This window comes from Ceratotherium simum, chromosome X, assembly GCF_057802395.1.
Source record: "Ceratotherium simum simum isolate JZ-2026a chromosome X, ASM5780239v1, whole genome shotgun sequence".
Taxonomy (NCBI): domain Eukaryota; kingdom Metazoa; phylum Chordata; class Mammalia; order Perissodactyla; family Rhinocerotidae; genus Ceratotherium; species Ceratotherium simum.
The window spans coordinates 89,684,460-89,703,241 of NC_141940.1; the positions used below are offsets into that span (position 1 = coordinate 89,684,460).

An 18,782-nucleotide genomic window follows, 5' to 3' on the forward strand; every position below is an offset into this window, starting at 1 on the left:
ATCTGGTGCAAATACTCCTCAACTTGATCCAACCGTATGGAGAAGTTGGCAAGGTTCAATTAGCTGTCTTCTATTCCTTTAGCTAAAGGTTTGGTCTCTGTTATATGGAATATAGAAATTCATGACTGTTATATTTTCAATGTTGATCATGCCCTTGATCGATAAAAAGGGTCCCCTTTGACTGTTTAATATTTTTTTCCTTAATTTTATTTTCTCTTGAATTTATATTGCAACTGCTGTTTTCTCTGCCTTTACTTTTTTCATACATTTTTACTCATCATTTTAAAAATCTTTCTGAATCATTTTGATTTAGACACCACTTGGTTGTTTTTGAATTTTTACTCAATCTATTTGCCCTTGTCATTTCATGTATAGAATTTAATCCATTATTATTTATTGTCAGAATTGAAATTCTGTGTTGTTTCACGTTTTCAGTATTCTTTATGCTTCCTTGGTATTTCCTTAGTGGTCTTCCCTTTGTTATGGAATCATTTCTCATTCTTTTTCAAGTGATTTGGAAGTTCTATTTCTTGTTTTTAATTCAACTTGTGATTACATTTAAGTTTTTTTTTTAAACTTAGTTGAATCTAGATTTATCTAATTATCAGGAGCAGAAATGAAAGGATATCTATTCATTCCTTCTCTCCTTTGTGAATGGGGTGTAAACACTCCTGGGGTCACACAGACAGGAGTCTGGACGCTCTGAGAGTCACACAGACTGCGGGGTAGGCACACTTGGGGTACCACAGACTGGAAATGGACCCCTATGAGTCACAGAGTACAATTTGGAAACTCTGGGGTCAGACAGACTGGGTATAGACACTCCTGGTGTCACACAGACTGCGGTATGAACACTTCTGAGATCACACAGATTGGGGTGTCGACACTCCTCAGGTCACAAAGACTAGAATATGGACACTCCTGGGTACATACAACCTGGGGTATGAACCTCCTGGGGTCACACAGACTGGGTTGTGGATACTTCTGGGGTCATACAGACTGTATGAGACTCCTCGGCTCACACAGAGCCAGGTATGGATCATGGGAGTATCCATTTCCCAGTCTGTGACTCCACTAGAATCCACATTTATTTCTGTGAAAAGATTGGTCCACATTGCAATCTCTCACTCCATTATATCTGCCTGCAGTCTGTATTTCTCCAGTAGTGACCACTTTGAAGTTCTTATAAGTTCAGTGGTTTCTATCCCCTGTATTTGAGTTCAGACCAGAAAGCCACTAATGCTGGAGTGTTTACCATAAGCCCAGTTTTGAAGTCTTACCAAAGGGACACTTAACAATGGTCCAGGCTCAAGGTCAAAAAATAGGGCATGGATGATGGACCAGTTAACACATGTCAGGGTCACTGCTCTAAAACAGGAGAGGATTGATGGTGAAATTACTAACCAAAGCCCTTGTTTAAGGCCAGGCCAGAGGGGCATTAACAGCGGTAGCCTTATCAGAGACCCTAGTGGAAGACAACACAACCAGAGGGGAATTGACAGGGAAGAATTAATAGGGACCGTTGTTCAGAGTCGGCTAAGAGGGGCATGGATGTAGAAGAGTTAATACACAGGGATCAATGATATACCAAAAAAATCACTGATGGTGGAATAAAGAGACCCAGATTTGAGGTCAGATAAGAGAGGCCAGGATTTTTAATTAGTTAACAATTGTTCTGTTTGAATATCTAGACAGAGTGATGTTGATGTTAAAATTGTTAGCAAATGCTTGAACTCAGGCTAGAGGGGCGTTCACAGTAACAGTTAAGAGAAGCCCTGGTTTAAGGTCAGACCAGAGAAACAGGGATGGGGACAACTGAATAAAGACCTGGGTTTGAGGTCAGTCAAGAGGGGAATAGATTCTAGAATAGTTAACAGAGCCTGGGGTTTCAGTTCAGATTATAGGAGCATTGATGTTGGAAGAGATAACTGTGTAAGTTCAACAACGGACCCACGAGGCACTGGTGACAGTGCAGTTATCAAAGAATTGGGTTTGAGGTCAAACCAGAGGGGAACTGACAGTGGTATATTTAGCAGAGGACTGGGTTTGAGGTCAGGCCTGAAGTGGAGGGATTTTGGAATAGCTAAATGGCTGTGTTGGATAATTAGACCAGTAACTCTTTGAATATGGAAGAGTAAACAAGTCCTGGTTAATCAGACAGATGAGAGAGAAAGGATATTGGAAAAGCTTTGATTAGGGACCAGGATGACATTGAAGGTGGAACAACAATAAAAGAGATCCTACCTTTGAGAACATACCAGAAGGACATTGATGTCATAGTGGTTAATAGTGGACCGGGTCTGAGGTCAGACCAGTGGAGCATTGTGGTTTAAGAGTTAAAATGGACTGGATTCAAAGTCAGATCAGAGAGGATTGAAGGTTGAATAGCTAAAGAGAAGCCCAGATGCCCAGGTGCAACCAGTGTGGCCTTCTTGGATGAAGAATTAACAGAGGTCTGAGTTTGATTTGAGACTAGAGGGGCCTTTCAGTTAGAATATGAAATGAAGGTCTGGGTTCAAGGTCATGCCAGAGGAGCAGTGATGGGAGGACGCTTAACAGAGACTCCTATTTTTAAGGCAGACCGGAAGGGCACTGATGGTGGAATTGTTACTAGAGGAGGTCAAATCAGAGAGGTGGGGATCTTAGAATAGTTGAAAATCAGATCAGAGGGCCTTGATGTTAGAATAGTTAACAGAAGTCTCCATTCATGGTCAGACCAGAGGGCCAATTAGGTGGAACAGTTTATAGAGCTCTGGGTTTGAGGTCAGGGCAGAGGGGCACCTATGGTGGAATAGCTAACAAAAGCTCTGGGTTTTGGTTGGATAAGGAGCATGTCATGTTGTGTTAATTAAGAGATATTCATGTGAGAATTCAGATCAAAGGGGGTTTTGATGGTGTAAAAGCCAACAAAGTCTGGATTTGAAGTCAGAGCAGAGATGCCTTGCTGGTTCTAGAACTCAAAAAAGCCCTGTCAGAGCAGAAAGCCAGTGATGCTGGGATATTAACCAGAGGCCTAGGTTCAAGGATGGATCAAAGAATAGTCAGCAGGGCCCGGCCCGTGGCTTAGCGGTTGAGTGCGCGTGCTCCGCTACTGGCGGCCCTGGTTTGGATCCCGGGCGCGCACCAACGCACCACTTCTCCGGCCATGCTGAGGCCGAGTCCCACATACAGCAACTAGAAGGATGTGCAACTATGACATACAACTATCTACTGGGGCTTTGGGGAAAAAAAGGAGGAGGATTGGCAATAGATGTTAGCTCAGAGCCGGTCTTCCTCAGCAAAAAGAGGAGGATTAGCATGGATGTTAGCTCAGGGCTGATCTTCCTCACAAAAAAAAAAAAAAAAAAAGAGTTCCAGATCTGATGTCAAACCAGAGGCACAGCGATGATGAACAAGTCAACAGAAGCCCAACAATATTATTTTTATTCATTTTTCATTATTTTCTTATTATTTATTTCCTTAGGTTGTGAGTCAAGAGAAAGTATCATGAAGACAAATTCAAAGCAGAATGTCAACTCTGCCACTTCAAAATCTCATAAGGAAGAAACTCCCAAAATCATGTACAATATCCATGATCAGCCACCTTGAATCCAGACTCCATAAAGAGCGTGAAGAAAAGAAGAAAGTGTTGTGCTGGGCCGGCCCTGTGGCTTAGCGGTTAAGTGCGCGCGCTCCGCTACTGGCGGCCTGGGTTCGGATCCTGGGCACGCACCAACGCACCGCTTCTCCGGCCATGCTGAGGCCGTGTCCCACATACAGCAACTAGAAGGATGTGCAACTATGACATACAACTATCTACTGGGGCTTTGGGAAAAAAAAAAAGGAGGAGGATTGGCAATAGATGTTAGCTCAGAGCCGGTCTTCCTCAGCAAAAAGAGGAGGATTAGCACAGATGTTAGCTCAGGGTTGATCTTCCTCACAAAAAAAAAAAAAGAGGAAAGTGTTGGAGAAAAATGAGATTCCCCCAAATGATCTTGCCCACCCACCGACCTTAGTTGAAACTGAGCTTCTTTTTGGTGTTGCATACTGTGCAGAATGGGGTTAACAGAGCCTGAACTGCTCTCCTTGGAAAGGCCTGCTTCAAGGTCGGCCCTTGGCTGTGCCTATGTGACCCCCCCCCCCCAGTAAATACCCTGGGACCTGAGTCTCTAACAAGCTTCCCTGGTTGGCAACATTTCACTCGTGTTGTTGCAACTGGCTACTGGGGGAATTGAGCGTGTCCTGTGTGACTCCACCAGGAGAGGACCCTTGGGAGCTCGCGCCTGGTCTCCCTGGACTCCGCCCTGTGTGTCTTTTCCCTTCGCTGATTGTGCTCTGCATACTTTTGCTGGAAGAAATCATAGCCGTGAGTACAAGTAGATGCTGAGACTGAGAGTCCTCCTAGCAAACCATTGAGTCTGGCTGGTCTTGGGGACCTCCAACACATACATACATGATCTTGACCACGAACAGTCTAGCTCACCGATGGCCCTATCTCCTCACCATTTACCTGAAGGTCTGTCAGATGGAAGTACCAGGTAGAAATGCTTCCAGATGCAAGCAACCACAAATAACAGTGGATTGAACAAACAGGAGGTTATTTTCCTCCCCCAACAAGACTGCTGGTGTTAGTTCAGCAGCTCAACGATGTTGGGCCAGGTTGGAGTCTCTGTGACTCTGTGGACTGCCCCTGAGGTCTCAAGATGGCAGTCATGCTTCCCATTGATGCATCTGGACGTGGCAGCCTATGGAGCTGAAGGGAAGGGAACAAGAGCCTCTGACATTTCCTGGTGACTCAGGTCATTGACAAGGGATTTTTGTTATCTCTGCCCGTCCTACCATAAGCTTTCTCTCCTCACTCCAGGCTCCCTCAAATATTGGACATCAGTTCAACAATCCATGGCTGCTCATTCTTGCCTACTTTTACTCTCTCTCTGAAGCAGGTTAGCATTGAAGGTGGTATGGAAAAGCCTGTATGTGTGTTCAATTCTTTGTTTCTTCTCCCTCTCTCTCCCCCTGGGTCGCCCTCCCCTCCTTTGCTTGCTCAACCTCTTTTGTTCAGTATGTGTAACTTGCAGCTAATTTGTACTACTGGATATCTGACTGAAGCCACAGATACAGAAATCTATTGTTCTTACTGAAACACAGCATGGAATTAACATTAAACTTAAATAAGGGCCAGCCACGTGGCTTAGCCGTTAAGTGCGCGCGCTCCGCTACTGGCGGCCTGGGATTCGGATCCCGGGCGTGCACTGACGCACGGCTTCTCCGGCCATGCTGAGGCTGCGTCCCACATACAGCAACTGGAAGGATGTGCAACTATGACATACAACTATCTACTGGGGCTTTGGGGGAAATATAAATGGAGGAGGATTGGCAATAGATGTTAGCTCAGAGCCAGTCTTCCTCAGCAAAAAGAGGAGGATTAGCATGGATGTTAGCTCAGGGCTGATCTTCCTCACACACACACAAAAATAAATAAATACAGAATAAACTTAAATAAAACAAACCTAAATTAAAACTGCCAAAAAAAAATATCGGACATCACTTTGTGGTCTCTGAGCTGTTCCAGGCCTTGAATTTGGGCCCTGGGGGGGGTGTAAAAGGAGCTAGGGGTGGTCTGGGGTTCCTCTGCAGATGGTGGGAGAAGCCCTATCCCCCTCGCCCCCAGCAGGAGCGGCTAGCTCAGCCTTAGGGTCCATGGTTGTTCCCACACCAGCTTGGCACTCCAAGTCTTCAACACCTCTGCTCCCTGCTTGTGGGAGACAACCTAATGCACAGACAGGTGTGGGGCCCAGGTAGTGGCTGCCCTGGGAGTGGGGGGAGCCTGAGAGCCTCAGCCTCCCGGAGAATCCAGCAGGGCCCTGCAGGCTAATAGGATGAAACTCCTGTGGTAGACCTCAACATTCCCCACCTCAACTCCTCCACTGCCACCACCCTGGCATGAGTCCCCATCATCACTCACCTCAACTACTGCACGGTCTCCTGACTGGTCTCCTGCTTCAGCCCTTGCCCGCCCCATGTGTTCCCTTCACAGTGCCCAGAGGCATCTCCTTACAGTCATGTCGGATCACTGCCCTCCTCTGCTCAAAACACCCCTCACTTAGAAAAAAAGCCCAAGGCCTCACCATGACCCATGAAGCCCTCCAGGTTCAGGCCTGTACAACCTCATCTACCACACTCTGGTCCAGCCACGCTGGCGTCTACAACAATCCTGGCACACTCCAGCCTTCGCACCTTTGCACTACCTTCTCTCTCTCCGTCTAGAATGTTCTCCACCACACACTATGGCTCCCTCTCTCAGGTCTGTGTAAATTTCACCATCAGGAACATCTCTGATCACAGCACCAAAAAGAGCCCAACCCCCCACTCCTGCAACTCCATCTCCCGTCCTCACAACAGTCATCCTTAGCTGACCTGTTATATAATTCTATTATCTACTTGCCCCCACTAAAATGCAAGCCCCATGAGGGGAGGGATTTCTGTCAGTTTAGGTCACAGCTATACCCCTAGTACATAGAGCAGTTCCTGGCACACAGTAGGTGATCAATAATGTCTGTCCAATGCATGACTGTAAAACACTTCAAGTGGTGCCTATGACATGGCAGACATTCAATAAATGGTTGGTGAATGAATAAATAAACCAATGCATGAACGAATGACGGAATGAGTAGGTGAACCCCATTCCACCGTGGGCCCTAGAGCTGCCCTCTCCCCCATCCCGCCCCCAGCAGACCCGGGAGCCAGCCATCAGCACAACCACAGAAACTTTATTTACAAACACAAGGCTGGAGCAGGAGGTGGGTGAGAAGAGGGACTGTGACCAGAACGCTGCTACTTCTGCTCCCGCCTCCAGACGATGACCATGCCGCTGGCGTCGCTGGAAGCCAGCAGGCTCTCGTCGCAGTTGAAGCTGACGTCCAGCACAGGTGCACTGTGGCCCTGCAGCTTGTTGACGGCGGCCTTGGCTGCCCGCTCCACATCAAAGAAGTGCACGCACATGTCCTCGCTGCCCGTCACTGCCCAGACGAGAGAGACAGGCTATCAGTTGTTGTCACAGGAGGCACTGGGGTGCCCCGGGTGCGAAGTCTTGGAGGTGTCTCAGGTGCGGAGGGATTTATGTCCAAGGTGTGAGGTTCCATGGCTGGGGGAGTTGGGGGGGCCCAGCCCTAGACGGCAGTCCCCTAGCTATTTCGGTTCTGTGTCCAGAGTGTGAGGTCTCTGAGCTATTTGCGGAGGGGTCTGTATCTCAAGCTGTGAGGTTTCTGGGCTGTTTGGGGGTCTTTGTTGCAAGTGTGAGGTTGTTGGGGCATGAGAGCTCCTGAGGCCCAGGAAGTCAGGGCATCAGGGTCTTGTGAGGTCTGAGCCAGATCAGCACCAGCCCTGGGCCCTGCCCCTCCCCGGCTGCCCACACACCCCAACCCTATGGGACTCACCCACACAGGCCCCCTGGCGGAAGGACATGAGGGGGCAGAAGATGCTGCGCACGGGATGTGAGCTCTGCTCAATGGGGAAGCTTCTCTTCAGCTGCAGGGTCCCCTCATTGTCCACCACCCTGAGGGGAGGATGACAGCGGGTCAGGGTGCAGCCTCAGCCCCAGAGGGGGGATGAACGGTGGGCCAGTCTGTGTCCCCATCCCTGGACCTGAGCTCTTTTCAAGGTTCATGAAATCCAGTCTTGAGAAGTCTGCATAAACCGATAAGGCACGGCTGGCGTGTGAATCAGTGACAGCTGGAAACTGTCTCTGTTGATATAAATGGGGAGCCTCCACAGTTGAATTCACTAGTTCTCTTTCTAAGGGTCTCTAAGAGACTCTGGTGTCAGGACGGGCACAAAGAGAGGAAATGGCTAACCAAACTACGGCACTCCTGAACTGTGGAATACCATGCAAAAGCATGAACCGAAGCTACCGCAGGTGACCTGGGGCACTTCCACAGGCATCGTCTGGTGAGAAAAGAAGCTGTGGAGAAGGATGTACAAGAAGCCCACTTCTGTAAAACAATTACCCTCCCTCAAAAATGTGTGGCCTGTGTGCACGCCTAGGGTTGTAAGTGAGAGAACAAAACATGGAAAGATACGTACAAAGTTGTTAGCACGCTTTACTGAGGCAGGGGGAGGGCCAAGGTGGCAGGAGGGAGGAGAGAAGGGAGAGGATGGGGGAAACAGACTAAAAACCTAGGAGTATACTTAAATTAAACTACAAGCACATACATATATATGTGTGTGTGTGTGTGAATTATTTTTTTAAAAGGAGAAGAAAAATAAAACAGTAAAACAGCAAGCATCCTGTCAGGCAGTGGTTTTCAGGCCTGGCTGGACATCCCTCGGGGAATTTTCAATATACTCAGTCCCACCCCAGAGCTTCTGAAACCACTCGCCTGGAGCAGGGCCTGGCCGTGATTTTTTGAAGCTCTTCAGGTCTTTCCAGTATGTGGCCCAAGCTGAGGACTGCATTTGGGTAATATGACATATGTAAGTGGGGATAGTAAACACCCTCCCACACAAAAAAAGGAATGAAGAAAAACAGGTCACTGCTCTAAGAGGGCCCTAGTCTATTTTATGCCTCAGTTTGCTCATCTGTAAAGTGGACATGACAGCACTCACCTCACAGGGTTGTGAGGACTAAATAAGGCAGTATGTATAAGGTGCTATGAACAGGGCCTGGCCCCAGCAGTTGCTATGGCAGTACTCACTACTGCTAGTTCTAGTACTGCTACTCTTGATGTCGTCATTACCAGAAGGAGACCAGACCTCCTTGGTCAGGCCCTACATGGTTCTAGGCTGATGGGGAGACAGGCCCTGTCCCAGTCCGATGGAGGCAGCAGGCTCTCCATTTCCAGGTGGTCTGGACGGGGGGACCCACCTGTAGAGCAGCAGCTTGTTGAGACAAGCATTGATGAGCAGTGAGGGGTCCCGGGCCTCGCGGCTGACCCAGGAGCGGGCAGAGATGCTGGTCACAGGGCTACCCTCGTGTACTACCAGCCGCTTGGCTTTGGTCAGCTTCCCTGGAGCAACACAGGAAGGGGAGACAAAGGTAAGGGTAAGAGCTGCGCACCAGGGGGGCGGGAATGCAAGCAAGCACCTAGACACAGGCCTGGGCCTGCCTACCTGTGGCCATGTCAAAGAGGAAGGAGAAAACACTGCCGCGGTCATCGCCCGCCCAGAGCAGCCGGCCAGGGGCATCAAAGGACAGAGCGAGGACACGGCCCGTCAGCTTGCTGGAGCCACCCTTCACTTTCTTGCCCGTGGAGATGTTCATGACATGCACATTGTGCTTGGCATTCCCCACCTGTGGGTGAGACCCGCACACCATCATCCTGCTCGCAGCTAGTCCCTCCTTGAGTCTGACCACAGTGGGGCTGCTGTTGATGGGACTGGTTGGTCTTACTGGAGTCTTATCACAGTGGTGCTGTGGTGGGTAGACTAGAAGGTGACCCAGGGCTATAATCTTCCTAAGCCAGCCCCTCTTGCGATCTGACCAGAGTAAAGAGCTGCTCCTGGAACTAAAGGGATCTCAGACCCATAACGCTGCCCCTTCGCCAGCACCTCCTGTGGTTGGCAAACCACAGGGCTGTCCCAGGCCCATGATAAGAGCTCATCTGCTCCCTGACTGGTCCTTTCTGGACCCCTGACTACACTGGGGCGGCTGCCGCCGCTGCAACTGAAAGGATCCCGGAGCACAAGCCCACCCGGCCAGCTCCCCCCGCCCCCTCAGGGCCAGGCCAGACTTCATTTCCTTCCCCCGCCTTCTGACTCTCCTGGGGTCGGACCACAGTGGGGCTGCCACTGAGACGAGACGAGGTTTCCGACTAGTAATCCTGCTCCCCAATCAGCAGTCCCTGCAGTTGGAAAACGGTAGGACTCCTGCTGATGGGAACGAAGGGGTGCCAGATCCGTGACCCTACCCCCTGGCCATTCCCCCCAGAGTCTACCCCAATGAGGCCATCCCAGACGGAGAACCGCATGCCCCCCCGTTCTGACCCGTTTCCTTCCGACTCTGACCAGAGAAGGAACTGTGCCAACGGCCTAGAGAGGACCCCTTGACATTGATTCCCTGGGACAGCCCTCCCGGCCCGGCATCCCTGCCCTTGGCAAGCGGGCGCCCTGGAGCCTGACCACAGTGAGGTTGTTGTTGACGGGCTGGAAAGTGCAGCAGAGCAGTTCGGCGCCATCAGGGTCAGGGATCTCCCGGATGCAGCGGCCGTCCTCAGAGGCCCAGATGCGCATGGTAGCATCAAGTGAGGTGGACACGAGGATGTCATTGGAGAGAGACCAGGCGAAGTCGGAGACACCGCGGGTGTGGCCCCGCAGCACTCGGAGCACGGTGGGCGGGGCGGGCACCAGCTGGCACAGTGAGATGCTGCCATCGAGTGAGCAGCAGGCCAGGCGGTGCCGGTCATCATTGGCGAAGCGCACTCTTGGGACTGCAATGCCAAGCAGGCATTTGTGGGAGTCAGCAGACTCAGTGGGTACTTCCGTTTATAAGGCTCTGACGTGTGGGCTGGGGGCCAGGACCCACCGCACCAGGCACACTGGCCTCAGCAAAGGGCTTCCCTTGGGAGTTGGAACCCCAGAAGGCCCTCTGCCAAAAGCTCCCTAAATCGTAGCAGGTACTTTATGGGTTGCAACATGAAAAAGCTCCTACATCACAGCAAGCACCTTACAATCACCAAAGTCTTGGCAGTTTGCAAAACCCACCCTGCCCTTTGCGAGGGGATTTCTCTGCAGCAAAGGCTCTGAACTCTTCCAAGTGAGTCACAACCCAGACGCCTTCTGCAAAGTGCTCTTTTAAGCTCCTGAGCTCCTTTACAGTAGACAAAGTACCCCAGGTTTTGCAGACCACTTTGTAGAGAGCTTTTAGGTTTGCAAAACGTTTATGGATAGCCCCCCTTCAAAGGTGGGCAAGACACTTGGCACTCCAGAAAAGGATGCACTGGGTGGTTGTCACAGTTTGGGCAAATTTGTGGTGATGGGACCCGCCATCTACTGGCTCACCTGCCTCATCCACGTGTTGGTCAAAAACGTGGTACATGCCCGCAAAGGCGTAGTTCTCACTCAGTGACGTGTCCCCGGCCATAGCTCGACTGGCTTCTGCCGCTGACGTGGGCACCACGCTGCCGGGGGGCCTGGGCCCCAGTAGGAGTAAGGGTAACAGGAGGTAGGTGCTAGTGTTCAGACTGCCATTGACTTGTAGCCCTTCCCCTCCTCACAAACCCCCAGCCCTCAGCTGCCCCTGGTGCATACCTGTCCTCAAAGACAGCACGGTTCATCTGTGCCTGCAGCTGGTAGGAGCCTCGGCTGACGGAACGGCGGTGCCCACGGGCCCCCAGGGCCCGAGGATCATCCTCAAAGTCCTGCAAACAGAGAGGGTCAGGCTGGGCACATCTTAAAAACAGCCCTCAAAAACCTATGAGGTCTGGAGTCTTCAAAATATATCCAGATCACTTCTCACCCTGTCCTCTGCCACTGCCATCGCCAGGACTACTGTGGTGGCCTCCGCACTAGTTCCCCTGCTTTCACTCTTGCCCTACTCAGCAGATACTCAGTAAATGTCCTTTGAATGAAGAATGAACATTCTTTCTCCAGAAAACCACTTGCCTCAGTCTTTTGCTTCATTCAAGTCGCAGCTCAATTGCCACCTCCTCCGAGAGGCCTTCTCTGATTATCCCCATGAAAACTAGCTTCCCTCTGTCCCTCACACCAGTCCTGTTTTATCCCCCAAGTCTCCTTTATTTTTCCATCTTAGCACTTCTCACTACAAGCCATGGTCATTACTGACTTGTTTATCTGGTTTGCTATGTTTATTGACTTGTTTATCTTGTTCATCGTCTCTTTATTGACTTATCTCATTTATGATCTCTTTTTGCTCTCTACTCATCCTAAGAGCCTGGAACAGCACCTTGATAGCAGGTGCTTGACAAGTCTATCAAGTGAATATATACAGAGGCGGGTGGTATGCACCGTAGGTGGCCTGGGGAGGAGCTCACCTCCATGCGGTCGAGGGTAGTGCGGCTGCTGCGGATGATGCTGTTGCTATAGGCACGAGCACTGCCTGGCTCGGAGAGGGGCCCGTAGCGCTGGCCCAACAGCTGCCCACGCAGCCTCAGGTACTGCCGACGGAACGCTGGGGGGTGCCCAGCCTTGGCATTCTCCCGTAGTAGCTGGCTGCGCCGCCGGATATACTGTGTCCGAAACTGTGGAAACGTTGGTGTGCGGTACGCGTTGTACCTGCGATGGCAGGAAGCAGGGCGGGCAGCAGGCACAGGACAGAGGGAATCAATCAGCTCAAGGGATAGGGAAGGAGAATGAGATGTGTGGCAGTGAGGGGTCAGGATGGCAAGTAATCAGCCATGGTGATGGTGGTACCTCTGGTGCTGTGATGAGGGTGAGTCTACAATAATAATGGGCATGGCAATTAGGTCAGTGTGAAGCCAGTGGAGGCAGCCTGCAGCTTTGCTGGAGTTAGTATGGAGCGACTGAGTCAGTGTAGACAATAATAGGGGTCAGTCTGATATGGTGATGGGGGTTAGTGTGGGACAATGGCAGGGGTCAGAATGGGATGGTAATGGGGTCAGACTGGAAAAGTGATGATGGTAATAGAAGTCTGGCAGGGCAATGGTGGGGAATAGGATGTCACTAGCCAGAGCTCCATCACCCACTCCCAAAGGCTCTAGTAACACAGCCTCTTTGCGCATGCCCAAATGTGACTGCATTTTCCCAGCATGCTCTTTACGACCCTCTGGCCAGCCCTTCTCACAGCGGGCAAGCCCCCACACCATGCTACTGCGCATGCTCACCTTCGGCATGCCAATGCAGCCGCATAAGGCAAGTTCTCCGCCCAGCCTCACTTATCGCCATTGCGCATGCACCACAGTAACTTCCGCTCCCATGGGCTCCGACCCCACGCCTCACCTCGCGTCCACTGCTAAGACCTGCTGCCACACCGCGGCCATTCCCCGGCCTCCTCTTCCGGCGTGTCCGCCCGCGGGAGCCTGCAGGACAAGGGCCTGGAATGTCAGCGTCTCAAGTGGAGGGATCTAGTTCCGCCCCTTCTGCCAGGCGATCGTTTCCATAGGCACCGAGTCCCTTCACACCGGGATGTCGCGAAATCCCACCCGGCTGTTAGCATGGTCAATCATCCCTGCCCTGCCCTGCCCTTCCCAGCAGCGCCCAGGATGACTCACAGCAGCGATTCAGACCTGACCCCGCCCTCCCCGGTCGCCATAGCAACGCACCTCCCCCCGACTAGCAATCCTTCTTGGCATTCCCCACCCATCTGGCCTCCCCCCGCCCCCCGCCTTCCCTTCTCGGGTCCAAGAGCAGGGCCCCGGATCAGGGACCACCTCCGGGGCTGCCTCCCGCTCTTGAGGCCCCCGGGGCGGCCCTGAGACCAGTGTCGCCCTCTCCTTCTGTCTCTCTTCTCCCTCTCTCAGGCTCTAGGCAAGATGGCCGCCTGCGGCCAGGAAGCGCTGCCGAGCACAGAGGAATCGATAGGAATCCTCCCTAGGGCGTGGAAGAACCACGCAGGCGCACTAAGGGACAAGAGCTTCCGGCACAGGGTTGGAGGCTCCGCCCCTGAGGTTCTATCCACCCCAATCCCTAATGGCACTTTTTGTATACACAAGAAAGAGCCACAGGGACAGGGGCGAGTATGTGAATCACTCACTAGAAATCAAAAACACGACTTTCAAAAAAAAAAAAAAAAAGACTTTCTTTAGAAAGAGTGGTATAAACTGCTTTTTAACAGCACGATCTTGGCCAAGCAAGATGTGAAGCACAGAATAAAAAATAATCACACATGCAGAGGCCTCTAAAAGTTCTCCAGTTCTTAGAGTGACTGATGGGCCTCTGGACCCCCACTACCCCAGGATGAGAAGAGTCCGTTCTGTGTGTATGTGTGTATGTGTGTGTGTTGGGGGGAGGGGGTGTTGGGCTTGGATGCTCCCAGGAAGCTTTGTTTGGGCGTGAGTCTCTAAAGGCAGACACAATTAGACACAACAAGCTTTGCGATTTGGATCCTAGGAGGCTATCCGAATCATCCTTATTTCAACTCCAACAGGAGGCTGCACCTCTAACTATTCATCTTAACTTGATCAGGATACACAATTTACAAAGTTGAAATAAAGGGTTTAGTAGCTTCCTTTGGATCTTAACATCAACTAACAATTCTCAAAACTGTTATTTTTCACACTATTTTTATAACAAATACAATAATCTGAACGTTTTAAAGCCACCTGAAACAAGGAGACACATCCAAAAACATATTGCCCTTTTTTGTGTTCTAACAAAAATAGACCACACTGTACTGTATTGACTTAGCATCTCCCTTGTCCATGTAACTAAGCTATCGGTGTCTTTTCAGGATATTAAATATCCTTCTATTTCATGATTGTTAAAGAATAAACTATTTCACTGCACAAACATGTAATCACTAACATTTATTGGACAATGTGCTGGATACTGTTCAAGGTGATTTACATGTATTAATCCATTTAATCCTAATAATTGAATGTTGTGGGTCCCATTACTATCCTCATTTTACAGATGAGGAAATCTGAAGCTCAGGGAGTTCCAGGGTGACATTTTATTGAATTGGTCCCCTATTTGTGACCAGCACTGGGTTTATTTCCAAGTTCATTTTTTGCCATAAAGGATGCTATGATCAATGCCTTTCCCATTCATCTTGACCCTCCCTGGACAGAGTCCCACCCCTTCATCCCACTGCTCAGCTACCAAAGAAACATGGTGGGAAGAAATTACAGGCGAGTTGGGGATGCCAGGGAGATTTACTGTTTCACTGCCAGAATTGATTCTTTTGTTGTTGTTTTCACAATACTCATATGTTAAAATCTCAAAAATTATTTTTAAAACTTCATTCCTATAAGACTATAGGATACTAGATAAAACCACCTAATGACAGGGTTGTTGTAAGTATGAATTAGTTATTAATGCATAGAAAGTGTTCATAACAACACCTGTTGCGTGACCTTTGCTATTATTGTGAGAGGTAGTACAGTACTTTTCAGAAGGCAGTATAACTTGGCCATAGCCACAGCCTCTGCCAACTAGGAGCTATGTGGCCTTGGGCAAGTCACTTGACCCCTTTGTGACTCTGTCAACTCATCTGAAAAAAACTGCCTCATAGAGTTATTGTGAAGACTAAATGAGTTAATACTTGTAAAGTTTAGACTAGCATCTGGAATAGAGAAAAGACTCATTAAACGTTGACTACTGTTAGTTGTTTAAAAAACTTTTCCCTGCCAGAGGTAGATCTGGTGTGGAAATAATGAGAATTAGAATGACCACAGCCACCCCTTGCATTTATGTGCTCTGCATTTTTTCAATTTTTGTTTTTAAATATTTACACACTCATTGGATTAAAAATGGGTTTTGAACAACAAGCTGATGACAGAAGGCACTTGCACTTTGTTGGGAGCTTGGAGAGAAAGGGGCAGTTTATCTGCATGAATGGCAGGTCAGTGGGTGGGGAAAGGAGGGTCTCAGGCCTGAGGTTATCAAGACATCAGAAGCAGTTCCTGGAGGTTGTGAGTGACCTTTGTTATAATCATGACATCTAGAAAGGAAGCTCAAGCGCATGGGGGACCACAAGTCTCATTCACTCTAACAGGATCTGGGGCTATTTTACTGTCCAAGTGACGGTTGAGGGTCCTAGCCAAATGAACAAACACACAGATTTGGACAGAAAAGCCAGAGTTGTTTGAAAATAACGCCACATCACAATAGTGACTCAAGTGGCGGCAGAAACAGGCAAGGGCCATGTTTTTTCCAGACTCCTCCTTCCTTCATGCACCTCCTGCCTATTTGGCCTCCAGAGTTGAGAAACGGAAAGACGAGCACTGGACCACACTGGCTGTGTCCACTTTTTATTACTAACACAGGCTGAAACGAAACCTGAAGTTGGGCCCCACCCTAGGGAACAAAAAGGAGCATGATTTGAGGGAAAGCCTGGGTGGCGTGGGGTGACAAAGGTATGCTGAGAATCAAGGCCAGAGAGCAAAATGGGAGGAGACATAGAGCTGAGGCGTCACTGGAGCACAGACACTGAGTCCTTATTCCCTTATCTCATCTCTGCAGTTTCTTCCTAAATGCGACAAGGGGGGATTGGACAATAAGTCATAACTTAAATTTTACCATTTCCTGATGGGAAAACATTTGCCTCTGAAGCCAAAGTTCTCACAATCCCCAAGGTCTTGATGGTGATAACTCCCTATGGCTTGAGTCAGAAACAAGATTCCTGCAGTTGCGAAAAGCCTCACAGACCACTTGAGCAGCCCCCAGCAAGCTGATATAGCGAGCCAGCCTTCCAACCCATATTTATCAAGCCCATACTAGGTCAGGCACTGGGGAAATAGCAGTAACTCAGACAAATGGTCCCTGCTCTCATGGAGCTGCCATTCCAACTGGAAAAATGAACGATAAAGAAGGAGATCATTTAAGAAATTGGTACTTACTATCATTAAAATAGTAATTCCGTTAGTGCTGCCAAACGGTGGGGGAAGAAGAGAGGGATGAGAAATAAATTTAAGCTGGAACCGAATGAAAAGGAGCCAGATACACAAAGCTCTGGACGCTGAATGTGCAAATAAGGCCAGTGAGGCCAGTCAGTGACCAACTCAGAGAGGGGGAGAAACCATTTCACGGGGCTGCAACTGGGGTCGCTCTGCTCTTAAGATCTCAATTCTATTTACCCAGTGAGGGATTCGAGGTCAGACTGTGGGCCTGAGAAAGAGTGGACCCTGGGTTTGGTCCCTCAGTCCCTGGCGATATAGCTAAATGGGCACAGCCCTTGATTCTTCCCATTTTTTCTACTAATACACTGAACTACATCTCATTGCTTCCCAAATATTAAGCCACCCTTGCTTGCCCGGGATAATCTCCACCTGGTTTTGGTGACAGCCTGCACTTACCCAGCTCTTACTACATCCCTCTTATGTGACTGTCACAACAACTCTAATGAGGTAGGTGCAACATTTAGCCCCACTTTGAAGATGAAGAAAGTGAATCCTGGAGGGGTTTACTGCCCATGGCCACAGAAATATCACAACTAGCATTGGGACCCCGGTGGGATGTAGAACTGGACTAAGTTTCTTATCCTGGACACCAGACACCTCCAACCCCAGGTAACCAGCCATCAGTGTTGCCAACAGTGCCTCATCTCTCTCCTCTCTCTGTACGTCCCCGGCATCAAGTCCCAAATCAATTTCCCCTCCTGTCTCTCTTCCATCCTCCTGCACTGGTAGATCCACCCAGAAACCCCCAACGGCTCACAGCTGCTGCGAGAAGCTGATCTCTCAGGCCTCCTCTCCAACTTTGTCCCTCGGTGCTCTTCCTCAATCAGGTTATGTTCCAGCCACACTGACTTTCTTGCACATCTTTTGAAAACTACACAAACTGTTCCTGGGATCTGGAACGCTCTCTCCTGTGCACTCACTCGCGAACACTTCTACTCATCCTACAGTAATATTACAAGCGCGTCGCGCCAGGCACTGTTCTAAGCACTTGACAGACATAGGAAACCTTCTCCAATCCTCACAACAACCCAAGAAGTCAGTACTATTATTACCCCATGTCACAGATGGGGAAATGGAGGCAAAGAGATGAAGTGACCTGTCCAAGGTCACACAGTGGGTAAGCGAAGGGAGTTGGATTTACATCCAGGCCACCTGGCTCCGGAATCCTTGCTCTTAACCACTATACTATTTAACGCCAACTGCCAAATTACTGCTCCTCCAGTGCAGATTCTTAACAAGTACTTTCTCTCATCCCACTCCCCTCGTTTGATCTGCCAGCAAATCCTGTCAGTTCCACCTTCAGAATTTATCTAGAATCTGACCTCTCCTCTCCACGTCCGCTGCCGCCACCCCCAGCACAGGCCTGGACTACCGAAGTGCCCTCCTCACTGCTTCTGCCCTTGCCCCTCCCCACCTGTCCTCACAGCAGCCAGAGGGTTCTGTTATAATCCTAGTCAGCTCACGGCCCACCTCTGTCCAGACTCCTGCCATGGCTCCATCTCTCTCAGAGAAAAAGCCCAAGTCCTCCCATGGCCAGCGAGGCCCTCCAGGACCAGGCCCCCGTCACCTCTCTGACCTCACCTCCTGCCACTGGCCCCCTCACTCATTCTGCTCCCGCCACACTGACCTTCTTGCTGTTCCTCACACACACCAAGCAAGCTCCCACCTCAGGGCCTTTGCACTTGCTTTTCCTTCTCCCTTAATTCTCCTCTCCCAGATGGCAAGGCAAGGCAAGGCTGACAGATTTGGCTGGGAAAGAAACGAGCCCTCATTTGATTCAGATGTTTGCTACTTTTAACATAGACAGCAAAAGCAAGAATAACCACAGATACCAGCTCATCTCCCTCATGCTGGGTAACACCGCAACAAAAGGGCCCAGACGACTGCAGCATGGATAGCAGGACACACTGTTACTGAGGAGTTAATTCCAGGCGAAGCAGTTCTACAGCCAAGTTAGTGGAGGGAGGGACAGCAAACCTCACACCTCACCAGAACCTCGGGTGATGAGAAACTGTCTCACGACAGCCTTCTCGGTAAACAGGGAGGTGAGTGAGAAATGGTCTCGCAGCAGTTCTTCACAAGCCTCTCGAGCTCCGTGTGCTGAGGATCACAGGTGTTCTGCCCTAGTTTAGATCAGCCTGCCTACGTGGCCTGTGTGGAGACATGTGAAGCAGCCAGCGCATCATGACAGAACCACTCCCCTACACCTTGCTTGCTTTCCCTCTACCTTCAAGTCCGCTGAAAGGTCACCTCTTCTGAGTCACCTTCCTT

The 18,782-nt window shown here is 49.9% G+C and overlaps 1 protein-coding gene across 5 annotated transcripts; it reads right to left on the minus strand.

Annotated features, from left to right (window-relative positions):
• Positions 1 to 6,729: 6,729 nt before the first annotated feature.
• Positions 6,730 to 13,448, minus strand: WDR13 (WD repeat domain 13). Of its 5 annotated transcripts, none has more exons than XM_087427231.1 (10): positions 13,323 to 13,448; positions 12,892 to 12,971; positions 11,967 to 12,173; positions 11,224 to 11,333; positions 10,975 to 11,105; positions 10,096 to 10,403; positions 9,088 to 9,268; positions 8,843 to 8,984; positions 7,416 to 7,534; positions 6,730 to 6,998 (listed from the first exon to the last, which is right to left on the minus strand). In XM_087427231.1, exons 3-10 carry the CDS (start codon positions 11,970 to 11,972, stop codon positions 6,814 to 6,816), a joined length of 1,182 nt encoding a protein of 393 aa, XP_087283357.1. In that variant the 5' UTR covers positions 11,973 to 12,173; positions 12,892 to 12,971; positions 13,323 to 13,448; the 3' UTR covers positions 6,730 to 6,813. The 5 variants fall into 5 exon arrangements, with proteins under 5 accessions (XP_087283357.1, XP_004435016.1, XP_087283354.1 ...); XM_004434959.3 differs by having other exon boundaries at positions 11,967 to 12,207; positions 13,323 to 13,428; XM_087427228.1 differs by lacking the exon at positions 13,323 to 13,448 and adding an exon at positions 12,346 to 12,370 and having other exon boundaries at positions 12,892 to 13,187.
• Positions 13,449 to 18,782: the final 5,334 nt, after the last annotated feature.

Coding starts and splice junctions, on each gene's coding strand:
- WDR13 (XM_004434959.3), bottom strand. CDS start 12,932: ATGGCCGCGGTGTGGCAGCAGGTCTTAGCAGTGGACGCGAG. Junction 11,334..11,966: donor CTACCCTCGACCGCATGGAG/GTGAGCTCCTCC, acceptor CTCTGTTTGCAG/GACTTTGAGGATGATCCTCG. Junction 7,535..8,842: donor AACAAGCTGCTGCTCTACAG/GTGGGTCCCCCC, acceptor TCCTCCCCTCAG/GGTGGTGGACAATGAGGGGA.